The 18,741-nt window shown below is 53.5% G+C and overlaps 1 protein-coding gene across 1 annotated transcript in view; it reads right to left on the reverse strand.

Moving 5' to 3' along the window:
* Positions 1-7,147, reverse strand: part of VAX2 (ventral anterior homeobox 2) — a 30,883-nt gene extending 23,736 nt beyond the window's left edge. Inside the window, exon 1 of the mRNA XM_058193347.1 lies at positions 6,524-7,147. Coding sequence (XP_058049330.1) covers positions 6,524-6,779 — 256 coding nt within the window. The 5' untranslated portion in view covers positions 6,780-7,147. The remainder of the gene's footprint in view (positions 1-6,523) is intronic.
* Between the last annotated feature and the right edge of the window lie 11,594 nt (positions 7,148-18,741).

Here is an 18,741-nt window from a genome sequence, read left to right on the forward strand (position 1 = left end):
TACACCGAAGTGTATACATCTTTCGTGGGGGAAGGGGCGCGCGGATCTCTTCTCTGAAAAATAGCAGGCAATCCCTTGCACGTAAACCATCGATGTACAAAACGACGCCTTTCCACATCGAACTATTCAGTAAAAATATCTCTCGCAGGCTAATAGACAGAGCCCTTCGGGCAAACACCTCCTGGAATTGTATGTAATCTTGAAATAATTTTAATTTTTTTAATCAGACCGGGTAGAAGGAAAAAGCTCCCCCGTTTCTAACGGCGGCCTCCAATTTTGCTGAAACCGACGGACCGACGGTTGCAAATAAATGTTTCAAATCCTCCCCCCTCCCCCCCGCAAATCTACGTTTGGGATCTAGGCCGCCGCGCATCAACCCATCAGCAATAAATCCGCGATCGAAGAGTCGCCAATGAATTCAATTGCCATTTTCGCCAAAGGGCGGGGCGGCGGCGGCGGCGGAAAAAGAGACCCCCCACCGCCCACCGCCCTGTCTTCACCCTGCAATATTTTCCTCGCTAATAAAATAAATAAATAAATAAACAACCTATCCTCCCGCGCGCCGCTGCCTATACCGATAACACATCGAGATAAACCGATAAGGATAGGAGGAAAGAAAGAAACAAGAAGTCTGTGCATTAAATGGAAATGGTACCCACGGTACACACACACACACACAGAGTTTTGGGTCGACTCAGGTTTTTCTCCGGAGCGGAAACCCCTCCAGCTGTGGTTCCCCAACTCTCGAAAAGAAATATTTAGCGCGGCGATGACGATTTAGAAAACTGAATTGTGCCTTAAGAATTGTGAGCCTTTTGCCGGAAACAAAATCCATCCCCAGATTCTAAGGGACACCTGAGATTTCGACTGTGAGTTGGGCTGATTTTTATTTCTCCCCTCCCCGCTCTCCAGGAATAAACCTTGCAGCGAGATGGGCGGCGAACAAATTTAATAAATAAATAACAAATCGAGAGCTGGCCTTCTCGTTTCTGAGTTCAGAGCTGCAAATGGCGGGCGGGATCTAAAAGGAATCCAGGCTCCCCGCCTAGGAAGCCTGCAAGGGGAAGATCTCTTGCAGAAAGTTTAGAGGGGTCGCGCAAGAGAATGACCCCCGCCCCCGAAACGGGGGCTGCAGCTAAGAAGACCTTAGGATGGTTCCTACTGGGCCCCAGTCTCTGCACTTCCACCTCGTCTCCTTTTCTGCCAGGGAGGGAGGGAGGGAGGCAGGGAGGAAGGAAGGAAGGAAGGAGAAAAAAGGAATGGGGGAAGAAGGAAAAATATAATTAGAGGAGGGAAGGAAGGAAGGAAGGAAGGAAGGAAACGAGAAGCGGTTTTGAGAAGGGCCAAGGAGGCCTAGCGGGCAGCTTGGAATTCGGCCCAGGAGCTCCAGCTGAGGCGGCCTGGCTGGAGGCGGCGAGCTCGCACCCCGACCCGCAAGAACCGCGCCGATTGGCAACCCTCGCGGCGGATCCGCCCCTCCCCGACCCCTCTCCTTTGTTCCTGCCGAGCCTTTGCGGGGTATGAAGGCGGCCAGGCGGGTTTCGGGTGCGAAGGGGTCCCCGCACGGAGCCCTCTCCAGGGGCCGGGCAGGCCCGGAGGCTGCGCGTGCGGGGCGGAGGTCTGGGCTCCCAGCCAGGCTCCTCCGGGAAGCGGCGCTCATTTCTCGGGGTGTCGGTTCTGCGAGAAGGAAGGCCCGGCCACTCGCGGAAATGAACGGCGCCTCTTTTCCGGGGAAACCTCCGGCCGTTCTCGGGGGCCCCCAGAGCCAGCTCGCGGGGTCCTTTCGTTTTCTGCGGGGTCTCGTGGCTAAAGTAAAGGAACATAAATTTTTAAAAAAATCGCCTGCAGCCCAAAGCCAGCCGAGTCCCCCTCCGGTGCCCTTCTCAGAACAAGGTCAGCCATGAAAATGGACTCAAAATATGCAATTTCCCCAACCCGCGTATTTTGTGGGGGGGCAGATCTGCCTGCGCCCCCATTTACGCTCAAAATTACACTCCATGGCTCCCCAGAGCGATTTGTCCCCCGTTCGTTTCCCCGCAAGTTGTGGCGAGCGCCTGGGGGCCTTTTGGCCAGAAGCAACCTCCAGGATCGGGGCCTCGGCCTCCTCCTCCTCCTCCTCCTCCTCCTTCTCCTCCCTCCCCTCCTCATTTGTCCTGCTCGTGTGTCCCCCCCTCTCCCCAAGCCGGCGAGGCACCTCATTCCCCCTGGACGGAGCCCTGGGTAGCCTTCTCAGGTGCCTGGCCTTGAAGGAGGCCCGAAGAACCGAAGCCTCGGGCCTTCAAGGAAACGCACCCCGGGCGCCCCTGCCCGGCAAGAGGAGGCCGCGGGCGCCAGCTGGAGGGCTGTTGAAACCTCATTGCTCGGGCACTCTTCTGGGAAGGAAGAGGAACCGGGAAGTGGGAAGCTCCAGGAGAGTTTCCAAAGAGGAAGGAAGAAAGGAATGGGAGGAGCTTTTGGGGGGGGTCGAAGAAATTTGGGGCTGCAGAAAAGAAAAAATCAGAACAAAACAGGGGCTCCTTTTATTCCCGCCTTGGTTCCTGGTCTAAGTGCTGTTTTTGACTTTTCAAGCGCTATATGACTTGAGGCCAGGTTATTGTGGGGGGACCCATCCTCTCCAATTACATTTGACCGTCCTTCCGACCTAGGGCGCCTTGTGGGTCCCATCTTTTAGGAAAAGGCCCTTGCCAGGCGGTGGGCCTTCTCTCTGCTGCGGTGCCTGTTTTCGTCTCGGTCTCCCCACAACCTCCAATGGGGCCGCTTTCATCCGATCCCGCCACCCCTCAAAACCTGGTTGTGCCCATCAGGCCTGCGGGAATCCCAGAGAAGCGGAGAATTATTATTCAACGGGTACATAGTTTCCCCTAAAATTCCTTTGTATCCTTTTTAAAGGTTTTAACTGTAACGGTCATATTGAGGCACGTTAATTACTTGGTTTTAGCTTTGTGGTGCATCGCTGAGACTGGAGGCTATAAAAGCCTGATAATTAAAAAAAGATAAAATAAAACATCGAAAATAAATTGGTTAAAGACACGCGGTGTTGTCACCCACGTAGGTGACTATAAGGGAAGGCTGCACGGACGCTCCCGCGTGGGAATCTGTAAACGCGCGCGCCTGGGGCCTGCTAGTCAACGAAGGCCGTGCGAAAATCTCCAAGGACCATCCTCGCAGGAGCGCCCCGTTTTCCCAGGCCAACGCTACCCCACGGATCCCCCGAAAACCACTCGATCAAAAGGTTGGACCGCCTGATCCCCACAAAAAAAATTTTTTTTCCCCGAGGCTGCCGGATTTTAACCGCGAGTCGCCTCCGAAACGCCGAGAAAGAATAAAAGGGAATTTTCGACTTTGCGTTCTTCACACGACCAAAGAATCCAATTGATTAATTGTTTGTCGTGGGGAAGGCCTGGAAGAACTAACTAACGGTTGAGTTGGGGAACTTCAGCCGGGGAGAATTGCAGAGAGCTGAATCCAGGCCAGGCGACACATTTGGGGGGGAAAGTGGAAAAGGCTGGGTGGAAAAATCCGAGACAAGGCCGCTTCTCCTCGCCCGGCGATCCCAAACCAAGCTCGCCCAAGCTTCGGGGGTCACCGGATCGGCCGCCTTCAATCCGAAGGGCGCTCAGAAGTCCTTTACTTCCGAGGAAGCCTCTTCAGCGGGAGGCGGCGAGAGAAAGGGAGAGATAGAGGCCGTACTAGCAACGACTCTGGCCTAGCCAGAGGGCAACGCAATTCTGCGGGATCCCGCTTGTCCGGTGCCCGAAAAGCGGGGCGGGATGGAAAGAGACCTCGTAGGAAGGAGCGCGGGCAGGCCTGTCTTGGGGGTCCCCTCCGCCGCTTTCTCTCCAGCCCCCCCTCCCTTCCTCGGAGGGGAAGCGGAGGAGAAGCCGGAGCTGGGCCTGAAAAGCCGCCGAAGGAGGCCGCGTTTAGTTAGAGCCGCGGCCAACTTTCTACTACTGCCTCCCCCCCCCAAATTCCGAGGGAGATGGGAGGCGGCCTTGGGCGCACCACGAGCAACGATTTTAATCACAAACGGACACGGAGGAGGGCCTTTCCCAAAGAAACCCCTTTAGTTTCCTTTATTTCGTATTACATAGCATACTAGCCATTATAGTATAACTATTAGCTATATTATACTATGACAACTAGCATTGCTACTAGTAGTAGTAGTTCCTTCCTTGCCTTTCTTTCATATGATAGTTGGGCAGCTAATAAATACTAGTAGTAGCAGCATAGAATTATTACTTGCATTATAGCATACTAGCTATTATAGTATAACTATTAGCTATATTATGACTATACTACGGTTACTACCATGATAGTAGTAATTCTCTTCCTGTACCTCCTTGCCTTTCCTTCATATGATAGTTGGGCAGCTAATAAATATTAGTATTATCCATACTTCCTAGATAATTATTACTACTAGCAGTTCTACTAGTAGTAATAATTCTATTCCAGTGCCTCCTTGCCTTTCAACCGGCACTCTGCACACAAAGGGCGTATTTTAGCCCCTCCGTCTTCCAGGATTTCTTTCTCCATCCGTGTAAAATAAGAGCTCCCCAGATCAACCTCATATTTGTAAACACACACCCACACACCACACACCCGCGGTAAATATCCCGCTGAAATAGAGCTTGCAAGTGGGGGTGTCAGAAAAGGCCCATTCAGTCGCTTCTCGGCCTCAGCAGCAACCCCCCCCTTCGGTCTCCGCAGCCCTTCGGGTCACTAGCGGGGATCCAGCCAACACCCCCTCCGACCGTCCCTCCCCCCCACAATTTTACCCGAGAGTGGGGAAGACCACCCCTTCCTCACCGGAGGAGGGGAAGGCAGACCTTAGTCGAGCCACCGGTGGCTGGGTAACCCCTGGCCACCCCTCCCAGAGTCCTTTCATCTGCTTTGGGGGTCGATTTCACAGTGAGGACCCCCCCCCACTTTTGAAACGTCAGAAGGTCCACTCTCAGGGCGGCACAGTCCAGAAAACCACCTAGGCCCTGCAGCGTACAAGTTCGGCCAAATAACTTCGGGAAGGGAGCAGGTGTCCTAAGGGCTCCCACCACAAATCGCCGGAGCCGGTTGGGAGAAGGAAGGACAGGCAGGGGGGCCACTGGGAGGGGGCGCTGTCTGGCCAGGTCAAGCGCAGGTATTTATGAGGTTGAAAGGAGGAACCATCTGGGCCTGGAAGAGGAACACGACCCCAAGACACCCCCCCTTCCTCTTTCCCCCTCCCCGATCCAAGCCATTCTTCTTGAGGAGTCTGCCCCGCCCCTTCTCCCCCCTCCCTTTCTCCGGGGCTGTTTCGCAATCGAATCCTCAACCGAACCGGCTCGCCTGCCCAGCCCAGGGGCTGCTCAGCAAGAGCCCCATCGCTGATGCCGGCGCCCCGCCCCCCTCCCTCCCGCCTCCGCAAGGTGGGCAGCGGGACTCCCGTTTCCATCCTCCCCAGCCAAGAGACCCAAGGCATCTGCTGAGGAAGGATGATTGGGACTGGGGCTCAAGAATTTCCCCACGGCGGCCGCTTTACGAAAGGCGATTTCAACCCGGAGGGGAAGGGGGGCATATGACCCGGGCGAGGGTCTTTCTCTTCGTGAAGCCCAAGCGGGTGAGGGGGGAGAAGAACCCCGCGCTGGGCTCTCTGAGGCCGCGGTGACGCGGTTTCCCTGCGACAAGGCTGGTGCGGGGACACGCGCGCGCGCCCACGCCCCGTGCCCCGAAGCCCGGCAACGCGGGGGGGGGGAGCAGATGCGGGGAAGAGCGATTCTCCCAAAGCGCCCCCTCCCTCCTTGCCCGACTCCAAAGATTGACCCAATACAAGTCGCTGGAGCTGTTCCAGCCTCAATTACACACACACACACACCCCAACGCAAATAGAAACAAACACACAAGCACAAGAGAAAATCTTCGCCTAAGCTCAAACCGCCTTCTCCACTCCATTCTCTCCCCCCCAATGCACCAGTAGTAATCCCGTCTGGCTGGCTGCTCTTCCTCCGATGCATGGAATGGGGCGCGGGGAGGGGGCCCGCGGGAGACGCAGGCGACCGAAAAGGGATTCCGGTGGGAACAACCAGGAGCGGATCGGTTGGCTCAGGCTGCGGCGAAGCGGCGGCCGAGAGGAAGGACCAGGCGCCGGTCAAAAAAATAGGGTTTTGGCTCCGAGTAGAGGGAGCGCAGACCCCCCATTGCTTGAGGGGTGGGGGGGAAGACAGGAGGAGAGGAAGCGCCAAAGGGGAAGCCGGGCCCGGAGGGGGGCTGAAAAGAGGGGCGCGCGCTGGGGAGGGGGAGAGCTCCCTGGGGTCGCAAAGACCGGCCGAGTTTAGAGAGGCAGAAGGCTGGAGAACGCGTAGGCTTTGGGTGGAGGGCGGCGAAATAGATGGCAAGAAAAGCCCCTTTTGGAGGGGCTTTGGGCGAGATGGGGGCTCAGTCGAGGAGTCGCTGCCGGGGGTGAGGTGGGGTGGGGTGGAGATGTCTACAAACGCCCTCCTACCTCTGAAGTTGCTAGGCTGGGACCCTCGGAAGCGAAGGCGGCCCTTACCTCGCACCAGGATCCGGCGGCAATAATCCGTTTCGCCCGCGGGGGACTGATTGCCACTCTCCGAAGCGCACTCTTGGGAAGGGCCGCTGGAAGCTGACGTCCCCGCCACCAGGTCCCTGAGGTCCCCGCCGCCTCCGCCGCGTCCCTTGGCGCTCTCCTTGTCCCGCGGGCGCTCGAAGGGGCCGGCGGGGTCGCCCAGGATGTGGCCGCGTCTGCCAGAGCCGCTGGCCCCATCGCTCATGCCGGGCTGGAACATGGGCGGTTCCTCTTCCCAGGAGGAGCCCCTTCTGCCCGGCCGCTACTTGGGGTCGGCAACGGGGGGGCAGGAAGCCCAGGGGGGCGGCATGACGTCCGGCCGACCTCGGCCAGTTTTCCCGCTCGGGAGGCCTCCGGCTGCCGCTGACCTAGATGGCTGGCACCGAGCCGCCAATTCCCCCAGCTGCGTCTGCCTAGAAGCCTGCGCTGCCTGGAGAAGCTGCGGAAGCCCCGGGAGAGGCAGGAGCGCGGCGGGTCCCCACCTCTGCCGGACCCTGGGCCATGGCTTGTCCCCCGGCTGGGTCGGGGGAGTCAAACTTCTGCGGTCCGGCGCGTTCCTCCCGCCTCCATCCCCGCGCTGCGCTCCTGCCTCCCGCCAGCTCCGCGCCGCCCGTCTCTCTCTGATGAGCGAAGGGCGAGCGGGCGAACGCAGCCAGCAAGCCCTGCCCCCCCCCGCCGCGCCGCCGCCCCCCCCGCCAGGTTGGACCATCCCCGGCTCCAGGCGACCCCGGCCGAGACTGGGAGGGGGGAGGGGGGCGGGGGGATCTCGGTCAGAGCCTTCCCGAGCTCCGCCCCCCCTCCCCGCGCTTGGCCCGCCTTCGCTGAGCGACCCCCGCCTCTGAAGCTGTGGGGGGAGGGGGAGGCGGTGGGAAGCGAGATGGGGGATGGCGGGCGGCAATCCCCCCCCCGCACGTAATTTCCTGCTGGCGGAGCTTGCCCGGTTCATTCATTGGCGAACAAAGAACGGCCGGGTGGCTCCCGCCCATCTTTCCCCGAGTGGGTCCGCGGTGGCCTTCGGGCATCCCTCTTGGCCCCCGGGCTGGCAGACCCCCCCCCCTCGAGTCCGTCTCTTGGCTGGCCCATCTGTCGCCCCCTGGGTTGGGGAGAGCCGCCGTTCATAGGCGCTGCTTCGCTGGGCGGGAAGAACGGACTGGCCGGTGGGAGATTCAGGGTCAGTCAGAGCCGCCCTGGCAGAGACCTTTGGTTGCCCCCTGGCCCTTTTCGTGATGCCAACTAGAAAGCGCCTCCCGGGGGCTTATTTCCTTCCCTCCTTCCCATCATTTTCCTTTCCTTTCCTTTCCTTTCCTTTCCTTTTTCCTTATCTTTCCCTTCCTTTCATTCCATCTCCATCCATTCATCGATAGGCTGAGCCGGGAAAATGGGAGGCAAACGGATTGCACAGACTGGCTGCCGGCTAATATCCCTCGGGGTGTGTCCGTGTCCTGGGATGCCTCTCCGGTGTAACCGAGTCCGCCCCCCGCCCCCCAAGCCGGCGCCTTGCCCTGCTGAAACTGCCGCTTGTTCTAACCAGGCCCAAACAATCTGTCTGGTGAGGAAGGGATAGAGTGAGACCCTCATCCACCCGTGACCTTGCGCGGGTTTGCTGGACGAAAGCTTTCGCATTCAAAGCTTGGGTCAGAGAGAAAGGGGGGCGGGGGACCTGGATCTCCCCATCCGGCGCCTGAAGCAGGATCCGATCTTAACCCAACATCTTTCCCGCTGCCCTGCGGTGCCACTTGGACTCAGAGACAGGAGCCCCAGCCGCTCTCGGAGCCGGAAGGGAGAAGTAGCACTTGCGTTCTCCCTGCTCCCAGGACTGGTGGGACGAGAACCGGGTTACTCCCCGCGTGCCAAAAACACACGGAGGAATCCGATAGTGGCTTTTCCCGACCCTTTCTAATCAAAGGCAGACGGACGTAAGAAGAAGCTGTACTCTTCCCCGCCTGGGGAAATGCGGGCTCCCCTTGGAAGACTCGCAAGCGTTTCAAAACACTAGGTGGGGGTGGGGATGCCGCCCCTTTTCCGACTGACCCCAAAGGCGGAAGCGATCGAAGGCCGCGGCTCACTTTCTCGAATGCAGAGGTTGCCTGGCCTGGTGGAGGACTTGAATTCGGGTAGGGGGCGAAGGGCAGAAGAGAAGAGAAGCAAAGGTTGGGCCTGCACACACGGGGCTCCGCGTCTTTTAAGCAGCCTCGGATTTTTGGCAAAAGTGCCTTCCTAGGCGGGGAAGACCCACCCACCCACCGAGGGCATTTTCTAACCAGCTGGGGATGGTCTGTTTTTGTGCGTGGATGCGTGACGTCCGTTTCTCCCAGGCAGTTCTGCACTAGTTGGGGAAGGTTTCCAAGGCTTTCTCTGGCGCGAAGAAGCCCCTTTCTCGGGGCTCCGTTAGCCTGGGCCTAGGAGTCCCTCAACCCGTGGGGTTCCCACCCACCCCTTGGCATTCAGTTGCTACCATTAAGGGAGAGAAGGAAAACCAGAAGGAAAACCAAATTCCGGGTGGAATTTATTGAAGGTGTGGCATCTACAGAGGTCGTGCAATCGCTAGTATACAAACACAAGTTTAAATTAAGCGTCGTCCGTGGAATTATTTCGGTCTTTAGGCGGGCTGCTGGTCGAGAGACGCGCTTCAAAGCCGAACGAGGTAAAGGATTAATTCTCGTTCAAATTCTTCCCCAAATTCCTCAGAATTCAGGCTCCTTTTGTGGCGGTCCACTTTCCCCGCTAACTTAGCCGAACCTCCAATAAAACCAATAAAACCAACACAGACACCCACTCGCCAAAAAAGCAACCAAGCAAACAAACAACTCCAGGACAAGCCCCCCCCCAAAAAAAAACCCCGAAGGAATTTAGCCAGAAATTAGATTTTATTCGTCAAGAAAAAGGTAGAAGGCACAAACGAAAGCTTTTGAAAAAGGGTTGGGGGAAGAAGGAAAAAGCGGAGGAACGTAACTTTTTAAAATGTTTTTACGGCTTGGTGAAATAAACCGGAAGAAATGTTTTTTTTATTTATTTAAAATACTGACCGCTGCTCCTTTGGAGTGCCTGAAAAGGGATGTTTTGTTTTGTTTTTACAGAGAGGAATAGACTAAAACCCCTTCCTTCAAATGCGATCAAAGGCCCCGTTCGCAGCTTTTTCTTCCCCTCTGGAACTCAACCTTCCCTATTTGCCCATTTGGGTTACTTGCTTCGGGATCTTTTCCCTAAATGCGAGGCATCCAGAGGGGGAGCGGATTAGGTTGTTTTTTAAAACTTTAAAGGGGATGGGGTATTAATCTCCAGGAAAAGGCAAAAATGAACATACAAAAATACATACATACATACACATACACCTTCCTGTTTTTATTGCTTTTCTGCAATTTAGCAAACTTCTGTAAACAACAACGCAAAGGTTTCGCCACCTGTCTTTCGATACCAAGAGGCTTTTTTCAAACGTCTTCCTCTAGCCTTCCTTGTGGTCCCCCATCCTTGGAATAACCAAGCCCAGACCTCCTTGTCTGTTGGATGGGGGATGGTGGTGGGGAACACCCGCGCCCTTAATTTTCCCATAGGAATGCCGGGGGCTCCTCCCGTTGAAAGGCTGGGATTGTATTCTATTCCTCTCTTTAAAAAACAAACAACAACAACTGGCATTCCCAAAGGAGCAGCGGTCTGAATTTTAAACAACAACAACAACAAAAAAACATTTCTTACGGGTTTTATTTTACAAAGCCCATAAAATCCAAAATGCCTTTGTTTTATTTCAGGGGTAGTCAGAATGGTTGGGAAGAAGGCAAGGCCGGGGCTTCCTAAACAGAAAGGAATATAATAAACGCAGCAATAAATTATAAAAAAATATAATGTTTTCCCCTCACAGAGCTCCGGTCCCTTCCAGCTCTGTTCTGACTCAATTTTGCCCCCTGCCCCCGAAAGACCTTCCTGCCAGTCTGCCCTTCTTTCCAAGGGGACTCAGCCCCACCAGGCCGATAGGTGGTTAGGGGCGCCAACCAGAGACACCCCCAGCCCAGTACGACTCTTCACACCCCACTCAAGGCTTTTCTTGACCCGGAGCCTAGCAAGGCTCTGGGCCCCGCTTCAAATGCAGAAGCTCCAGCCGGTTAAGAAGGGCCGGTGAATGGCGCAGGCTGGTAAGGCCTGTTATTAAGAACAGCCTGTTATTAAGAACACAAAGCCTGCAATTACTGCAGGTTCGAGCCCGGCCCAAGGTTGACTCAGCCTTCCATCCTTTATAAGGTAGGTAAAATGAGGACCCAGATTGTTGGGGGGGCAATAAGTTGACTTTGTAAAAATATACAAATAGAATGAGACTATTGCCTTATACACTGTAAGCCGCCCTGAGTCTTCGGAGAAGGGCGGGGTATAAATGTAAACAAAAAAAAAAAGGGCGGAAGGGCAAGGAAGGCCAAGCGGCGGTGCGGAGATGCAGCCCCAGGGTCTGTCTGGGCGTCCCCTGTGTGGCCGGCGGCCTCTGGGCCGGAACTGTGCGGAAGATGGAGGGACGGAGGCCTCAGCCTGGAAGGGGCGAAAGCGAGCCAGCAAACCGGGGCTGAAGGGAGCTAGACCTGCTGAGCTTCCCCGCCGTGAATCGGGCCCTTTGGCCAAGGAGACCGGGCGAAGCGTCCTGCCGCATTTGGGGGCGAGGAGAGAAAAGGATGGGGGAGGGTCCTTCCCTGGCAAAGACGGTCGGTCTCCAGCCTTCAGAAGGTTAATCGCCCGCTACGCACGAAAATAAAAATAATAAAAGGTTAAAAATAATAAAAGGCGGCGGGAAGAGAAGAAAATTACGAATTATGACCAATTAATTAGAGTAAAGCTTGCACCGTCCCCTTTAAATGGTTGCAAAGAACATTTTCTCCCCCTCGCAAATGCACAGGCGGGGGCACCCACCCAGCTCCCTCCAAATGCCGGGCCCAGTTGCCTGTTTCCATTCCGCTCCGCAACCTACGGCCGAGAGGCGAGGCCGAGGCGGCCGCCTCCTGCTCTCCCTTCGGTCTCGCTTCGCCCAGGGCCCCGCTTCCGCCGCCGGCTCCTCTGCCCGCAACAAGGCCTTTGCAGGCCGGCTCTGTTTCCTGGCCCCCGCGCGGCTCGGAGGTTGGGAAAAAGGAACGGTGGTCGTCCCACGGCTCGGGAAGGCAGCGGGCGAGGGGCAGAGCGCGGGTCGGTCTCCGGCCCGGCTGAAGTTGAACCCACGTCCATCCACCCACAGAGAGTGTTCCTAGGTTGGCTTTCTGCAAAAGCTTCGCTCAGAGCCGGGATTTCGGTTCCAGAAAAGGAGGAATGGAACAGAGGGAGGAAAGGAGGAAGGGAGGAAAAGATGAAGGTGGGAAGGGAGGAAGGATGGAAGAAGGAAGCCAGTCAGGCTGAATTGGAAGGAAGGAAGGAAGGAAGGAAGGAAGGAAGGAAGGAAGGAAGGAAGGAAGGAAGGAAGGAGATAGAAAGGTCGGAAGGAAAGAAAGAAGAAAAGAAAGAAAGAAGGAAGCAAGAAAAAGATGAAGGGGGGAAGGAAAAGGAGAAGGAAGGAAGGAAGGAAGGAAGGAAGGAAGGAAGGAAGGAAGAAAGAAAGAAGGCAGGCAGTTGTGAAGGAAGGAAGGATAGAAAGGTGCGAAGGAAAGAAAGAAAGAAGGAAAGAGAAAGAAGGAAGCAAGAAAAAGATGAAGGTGGGAAGGAAAAGGATAGGAAGGAAAGAAGGCAGGCAGGCGGTTGTATAGGAAGGAAGGAAGGAAGGAAAGAAAGAAAGGAAAGAAAGAAAGAAGGAAGGAAGGAAGGAAGGAAGGAAGGAAGGAAAAGATGAAGGCCTGTTTGCCTCCTTTTCTCCGGCGCCTTCGAGAGGAACTGCCGCCTCCGGTCCCTGGCTCGGGGCCAGAGGAAACGCGGCGGGTCACTCCGGAGTTTGGGGAGGAGGCTGCAGCCTGGAAAGCGCCCTGGGCTCTGCGGCTGAGGTGGGGAGGGGGACGAATGGAGGAAGGCCTCGGGGTAGTAAGCCCCCCCCCTCCAGCCAGGGGTCGAGGCAGGCCTGAATTAGATGGACACACAGTTCGGCTGTTACCCCTTTGGAACGTTTGCAATGGGGACCTGGGAGGAATCCCACCCATCGCCACCCCGCTTTCTACCTGGGAACCGTTCAGGGACTGGAAGGAGCTCTCCCCGTGGCCTCCTTTTCAAAGTCAGCCTGCTGAGGCCCTCCAACCCCTTTTTACGTCCGGCTCCTTTTCATAGTCGTTGCTCTCTCTTGCTCCAGCCGGTCCCTATTCCCCTTAAAACACGATTTCCAAACGCCCTCCCCCTTCTCGGCTTCTATCTTTGATTTTTCCTCTTCCTGCCCAAATTTAGACTTTTTCATTTACTCTTCCCAAAATTCAGGCTGCTGACCCAGAATGCAGAGGGAAGGAAGGTGCTTCTCCTCCGTGCCGAAGGCCCGGGATTTAACCTCCCATGATTCCCTGCCCCACACCTGTCAGGTCACCAAGTGGAGGAAAGATTAAGAGAATCCACGCGGGTGAAGAGGTCAGTTCACAGATTCGCCGGGATGTTAAATCACGCGGGAATGGATGAATCTCTTGGCAAAGGGGCCGAACTCTGGTTTGCCCTTCCAGGTGGCCGGGCCGCCCCAAGACCGACGTTTCTGGGGAGCTCGAAGCAAAGAGGCAAGCGACCTTCCCGGGCGCAGGACCCCCGAGGGGGCCCCCGAAATATTAAGGCCTGGACGCTGGAGCAGAAGGAGCCCCGGGCCTCGCTCCTTCCCGAGGCTGCGCCCAGCCTTGAGTCTCGGCCTCTCCGCTGCTCCAGCCTCTCTCTTGCCTCGGCTTCCTGGCCCGAAGGGTCCCTCCTACCACGGAGCAATCTTTTACCCCGGAGGAACTCCCTTCCGACCGACGTTCGGCGGATCTGCTCTTAAACCTATCGGCGCGTTCGGTTGGATCCGCCTTGGGCCGCTTCTGCGTCTGCAGGATGATGGGTTTTGTTCAGGGGTGAAATCTAGCAGGTTCTGACAGGTTCTGGATTACCTTTAGCGGAAATTTTGAGTTGTTCGGAGAACCAGCAAATATCAACTCTGGCTGGCCCCAGTGTGGGGTGGGAATGGAGATTTTGCAATATCCTTCTGCCACTCTTCCACCTTCTATTCACACGAAGGGGTCCGACTCCCGAAAACGTCCGGGAGCCATTCTTAAACCTGGTCATAACGGAAGTGGCGGGGGGGGGGTCCGCACAAGACCCCAAACGTTTCACCCATCCGGAGGCAGAAAGCCGCCAAGAGGTGGTGGGCGAGGGGAGACCAGAAATGAACGTTCACACGAATAAATAGTCACTAGAACTAAGATTCCGGCCGCCTGGCGAAGCGAGCGCGGAGAAATTCCGCCGTTTGGATACCAAGTTGTCATCAAAAGGGCGCAACCCTCGAAAGGGCTGAGGGGGAAAGACCCTCCCGCATTTGAGAACGGCGGTTTTCTGCTGCTTCACCCCGCCCCCCCCCGAATCCCGGATTAGACGAGCTCCGTCAGAAAGGAGCGAGTTCTCCTTTGCCAGGAGTTCTGGTTGGAAAGGAAGGGGAGCCGTTCGGTTCACCTTCGCTTGTAAATTTCAACCTGTCAAACTCCGTTTTTAAGTTACGCTTTTTATCCGTGGATGGATGGGTTTCTTATGCTGTTGTAAACCGCCCGGAGTCCCGTAGGTGAGATGGGCGGTATAGAAATTGAAGAACATCAAGAAGTTCCTAGGGGCTCCGCTACCCCTCCCTTCTCCCTTCTCCTCCTTTCCCCTTTTCTCCTTCTCCTTCTCCGCTGGTGGCGGCCTCTGGCCACGGGGGCTCTCCTGCCTGGGGCGGCCTGAGGCGAAGTCCCAAACTAAGCCCTTCCCCGGCCCAAGAAAGGAAAGGCAGGGAGGTCAGGGCCTTTTGAAATTCCAGGGAAAATAAAAATAAAAGCGATATGCCTGAATTAGAATCATAAGGAATGACGGGAGATAGGAGGTATTTTGTCAACCCGCGACCCTTCTTCCTTCCTTCGTCTCTCCCTCCCTCCCCCTTCCTTCCTTCCTTCCTTTCTCTTCTTCCTTTCTCTTTTTTCTTTTTCTTTCTCTCTCTCCTTTTTTCTTTCTCTCTCTCTCCTTTCTTTTTCTTTCTTTCTTTCTTTCTCCCTTTCTCTCTCTCTTTTTTCTTTCTCCCTCTTTGTCTCTCTTTCTCTCCCTTCCTTCCTTCCTTTTCAAATTGGAAATTACTTCCTCTAGAAACGTATATTATAAATAACTTGCGTATTTATAGAAAGCTACACCGGTTGCCTATATTTTGAATTTCTGGCGGAAATTAAAAGCGGAGCTCCTGAGCTTTTTCCGACTGGCGGCTATCAGATCGAAGGGACCATATCCGAAGAGCACCTGATACTGAAACCCCGGTCCTTGTTGGTGGATCCGGAGCGGAATCGCTTCGTTCCTGGGTGTCCGAGAATGTTTTTCGCCATCGCGACTGAGGGGTGAACCTGTTATTGCGACACGATGCTGAGCCGAATTTCCTCCTTCGGAAGCGGATGATGGGCCTCCTGATTATTGTGAGGCTGCTCTGAAAACGAATTCCTCGCTGGAGAGAATCATCAACGGAGCCTGTGGCTAAGAACACCCCACTTTCTGCCCGGCTGTCCTGAGGATGATGGGAGGTGTAGTCCAGGCGGAGTGACCGCCTGGGATGTTCCGCTGGCCTTGGACAAGCAGCAAAGCTATTTTTAAAGTGAGGGAAATCCGAAGGAGGGTCGGGCGACCCTTCTAAGAGACCACTGACCCATTGAAAAGGATGGGCGCATTGAAAAGAACAGGGTGGGGCATCCTACGGCTCGCATATTTATTTAAAACATTTATATAGCCGGGCCCCCCCCCGCTAGTTGAAAGGTGGGCGGCTGTATAAATCTTTTAAATAAATGAATAATGCGGGATATTCAGGGTGTAAAAATCCACCTGTCTGGATGAGATCCCTGTTTCCACCGCGCCTAAAAACACAGGCGCACAGCGCCCACACTGGGAACTGCGCCCGATCCCGAACCCGGCGCCCTGCCCGCCCTTTGGAGGACTCTTCTCTCAACTGCAAAAATTTAACAAAGAAAAGCAAAGACGTCGGAGGAGAGATAATCCTCCCTGGCATCTCAAGTCTACCCTCAAGGCCTCCGCCGTAACCTGCAAGAAAGCCAGTTTTCTCGGGAAAAGGCCCAGGTTCAGAAAACACTACAAACGCCCGAATGCCCCGTAAACGACGCCAATCGCGCGATTCTTTCCCTCGCTCTCCCTGCGGATTAGATAAGGTGTGTCCACGCAGCCAGATCCAACGGGAGAAGAATAGAATAGAATTCTTTATCGGCCAAGTGTGATTGGACACACAAGGAATTTGTCTTGGTGCATAGGCTCCCATCGGATTAAAGTAGAAAGAAATTGTCTTTTTTAAAAGAAGGAAGGAAGGAAGGAAGGAAGGAAGGAAGGAAGGAAGGAAGGAAAAAGAAAGAAAGAAAGAAAGAAAGAAAGAAAGAAAGAAAGAAAGAAAGAAAGACTGACTAATGGGGTTATAATGATAATCCAAGAAGGGTTCTTGGTGCTCTCTGAGCTTGGTTGTTTTCTTGCATTTCATGACCCAACTAGGGAACATCATCAGTGCTAGAAGGGAGTGGGGTTTGCAGGAAGGAGAAGAGGAGGACTCTCTCTCTCTGTGTGTGTGTGTGTGTTGTGTTTCTTTGCAGCAGCAGTGGAGCTCCTAGTCCTCCAGAAACTTCACCAGCCAGATGGCAAGGTTGCTAACAGGGCAAAGGGAAGGAAGACGCGTGAAGTGAATTTGATGGGCGTTGAAGTTCTCCATGAAAGTCCTTGGAGAAGACATTCAAAGTCAACGCACCTATACCTAGAATTGTGCAAGCAGAACTGTGGTATCTCCCATGGTGACCCTCTATGGAAGGAAAAGTTGGACTTTGAAGAAGGACCAGAAGAGAATGGAGACTTTTGAGCTTTGCTGTTGGAGAAGGATCCTAAGGATATTTCATGGACCACCAAGAAAAATAAACAATGGGAAATAAAGAAGATAAGTTGAGAGAGAGAAGCAAGTACGATGATTATTATGTTCATTATGTTCATTTTAATATTATAGAATTAATGTTAATGTAATGAATATAGTTGTAAATCTTGATTATCATTTTACAAAGATGATAATCTGGACAACACACTGTTTAATTGAAGATGGAATTATTATTTTAAAAGAAAGGAAGAAAAGAAAGAAAGAAAGAAAGAAAGAAAGAAAGAAAGAAAGAAAGAAAAGAAACAATGGGTCATCAAACATATGGACACAGAGTTCCAGCCTAGTGAAGAGAAGGATTAAGGGGGATTTAATCCAGGTATTGCAGGGTTCCTGGTCCTTCTGAATGGCTGCTTAGGTGAGCTCAGAGGCTCCAAGGAGATTTTGGCTGGTGGAGAGGCTATGATCGCAGGCATTTCCTTGGGACAGGACCAGAATAACAGAGTCGGAAGGAACCTTGGAGGTCTTCTAGTCCAACCCCCTGCTCAAACAGGAGACCTTATACCACCCCATACAAATGGCTCTCCAATCTCTTCTTAAAAGCCTCCAGTGATGGAACACCCACAAATTCTGGAGCTAATCTCTTCACTGGTTAATTGTCCTCACTGTCAGGAAATTCCTCCTTAGTTCCAGGTTGCTTCTCTCCTTGATGAGTTTCTACCCGTTGTGTTGAGACTCATCCTCAAAATAAAAAAAATAAAAATATTCTATTCTATCCTCCCTTCTCTCCTCAGCCGGGGCCCCTCCCGTCTCCAACCGGGCCTTTTATCAGACTCCAAGTCTGATAATGAAGATAATAATAGAATAGAATAGAATTTTTTATTGGCCAAGTGTGATTGGACACACAAGGAATTTGTCTTGGTGCATTCGCTCTCAGTGTACATAAAAGAAAAGATACCTTCATCAAGGTACAACCTTTACAACACAATTGATGGTCAATATATCAATATAAATCATAAGGATTGCCAGCAACAAGTTATAGTCATACAGTCATAAATGGAAAGAGATTGGTGATGGGAACTATGAGACGATTAATAGTAGTGCAGATTCAGTAAATAGTTTGACAGTGTTGATGGAATTATTTGTTTAGCAGAGTGATGGCCTTCGAGAAAAAACTGTTCTTGTGTCTAGTTGTTCTGGTGTGCAGTGCTCTATAGCGTCGTTTTGAGGGTAGTGGTTGAAACAGTTTATGTCCAGGATGCGAGGGGTCTATAAATATTTTCACGGCCCTCTTCTTGATTCGTGCAGTATACAGGTCCTCAATGGAAGGCAGGTTGGTAGCAATTATTTTTTCTGCAGTTCTAATTATCCTCTGAAGTCTGTGTTTTTCTTGTTGGGTTGCAGAACCGAACCAGACAGTTATAGAGGTGCAAATGACAGACTCAATAATTCCTCTGTAGAACTGAATCAGCAGCTCCTTGGGCAGTTTGAGCTTACTGAGTTGGTGCAGAAAGAACATTCTTTGTTGTCCTTTTTTGATGATGTTTTTGATGTTAGCTGTCCATTTTAGATCTTGCGATATGATAGAACCTAGAAATTTGAAGGTTTCTACTGTTGATACTGTGTTGTCTAGTATTGTGAGAGGTGGAAGTATGGAAGGGTTTCTCCTAAAGTCTACCACCATTTCTACGGTTTTGAGTGTGTTCAGTTCCAGATTGTTTTGGTTGCACCACAAGGCTAGTCGTTCGACCTCTCGTCTATATGCGGATTCGTCATTGTCTCGAATGAGACCAATCACTGTTGTGTCATCTGCGAACTTCAGTAGCTTAACAGATGGATCATTGGAGATGCAGTCATTGGTATACAGAGAGAAGAGAAGTGGGGAGAGCACACAGCCTTGGGGGGGCCCTGTGCTAATTGTACAGGTATTTGATGTGATCTTGCTTAGCTTCACCTGCTGCTTCCTGTTTGTTAGGAAGCTTGTGATCCACTTACAAGTCTGTTCCGGTACCTGTAGCTGGTTTAGCTTAGTTAGAAGAATGTCTGGAATGATGGTATTGAATGCTGAACTAAAGTCTACAAAAAGGACCCTTGCATAGGTCTTTGGAGACTCAAGATGCTGTAGGATAATAAAGGCCTATCATGCCTCCAGCCCCCTGGCCCTGGCCCCATGCCCGGAGAGGATTCCAGGAGTGGAAGGACAAGC

This window comes from Ahaetulla prasina, chromosome 8, assembly GCF_028640845.1.
Source record: "Ahaetulla prasina isolate Xishuangbanna chromosome 8, ASM2864084v1, whole genome shotgun sequence".
NCBI classification, from domain to species: Eukaryota; Metazoa; Chordata; class Lepidosauria; order Squamata; family Colubridae; genus Ahaetulla; species Ahaetulla prasina.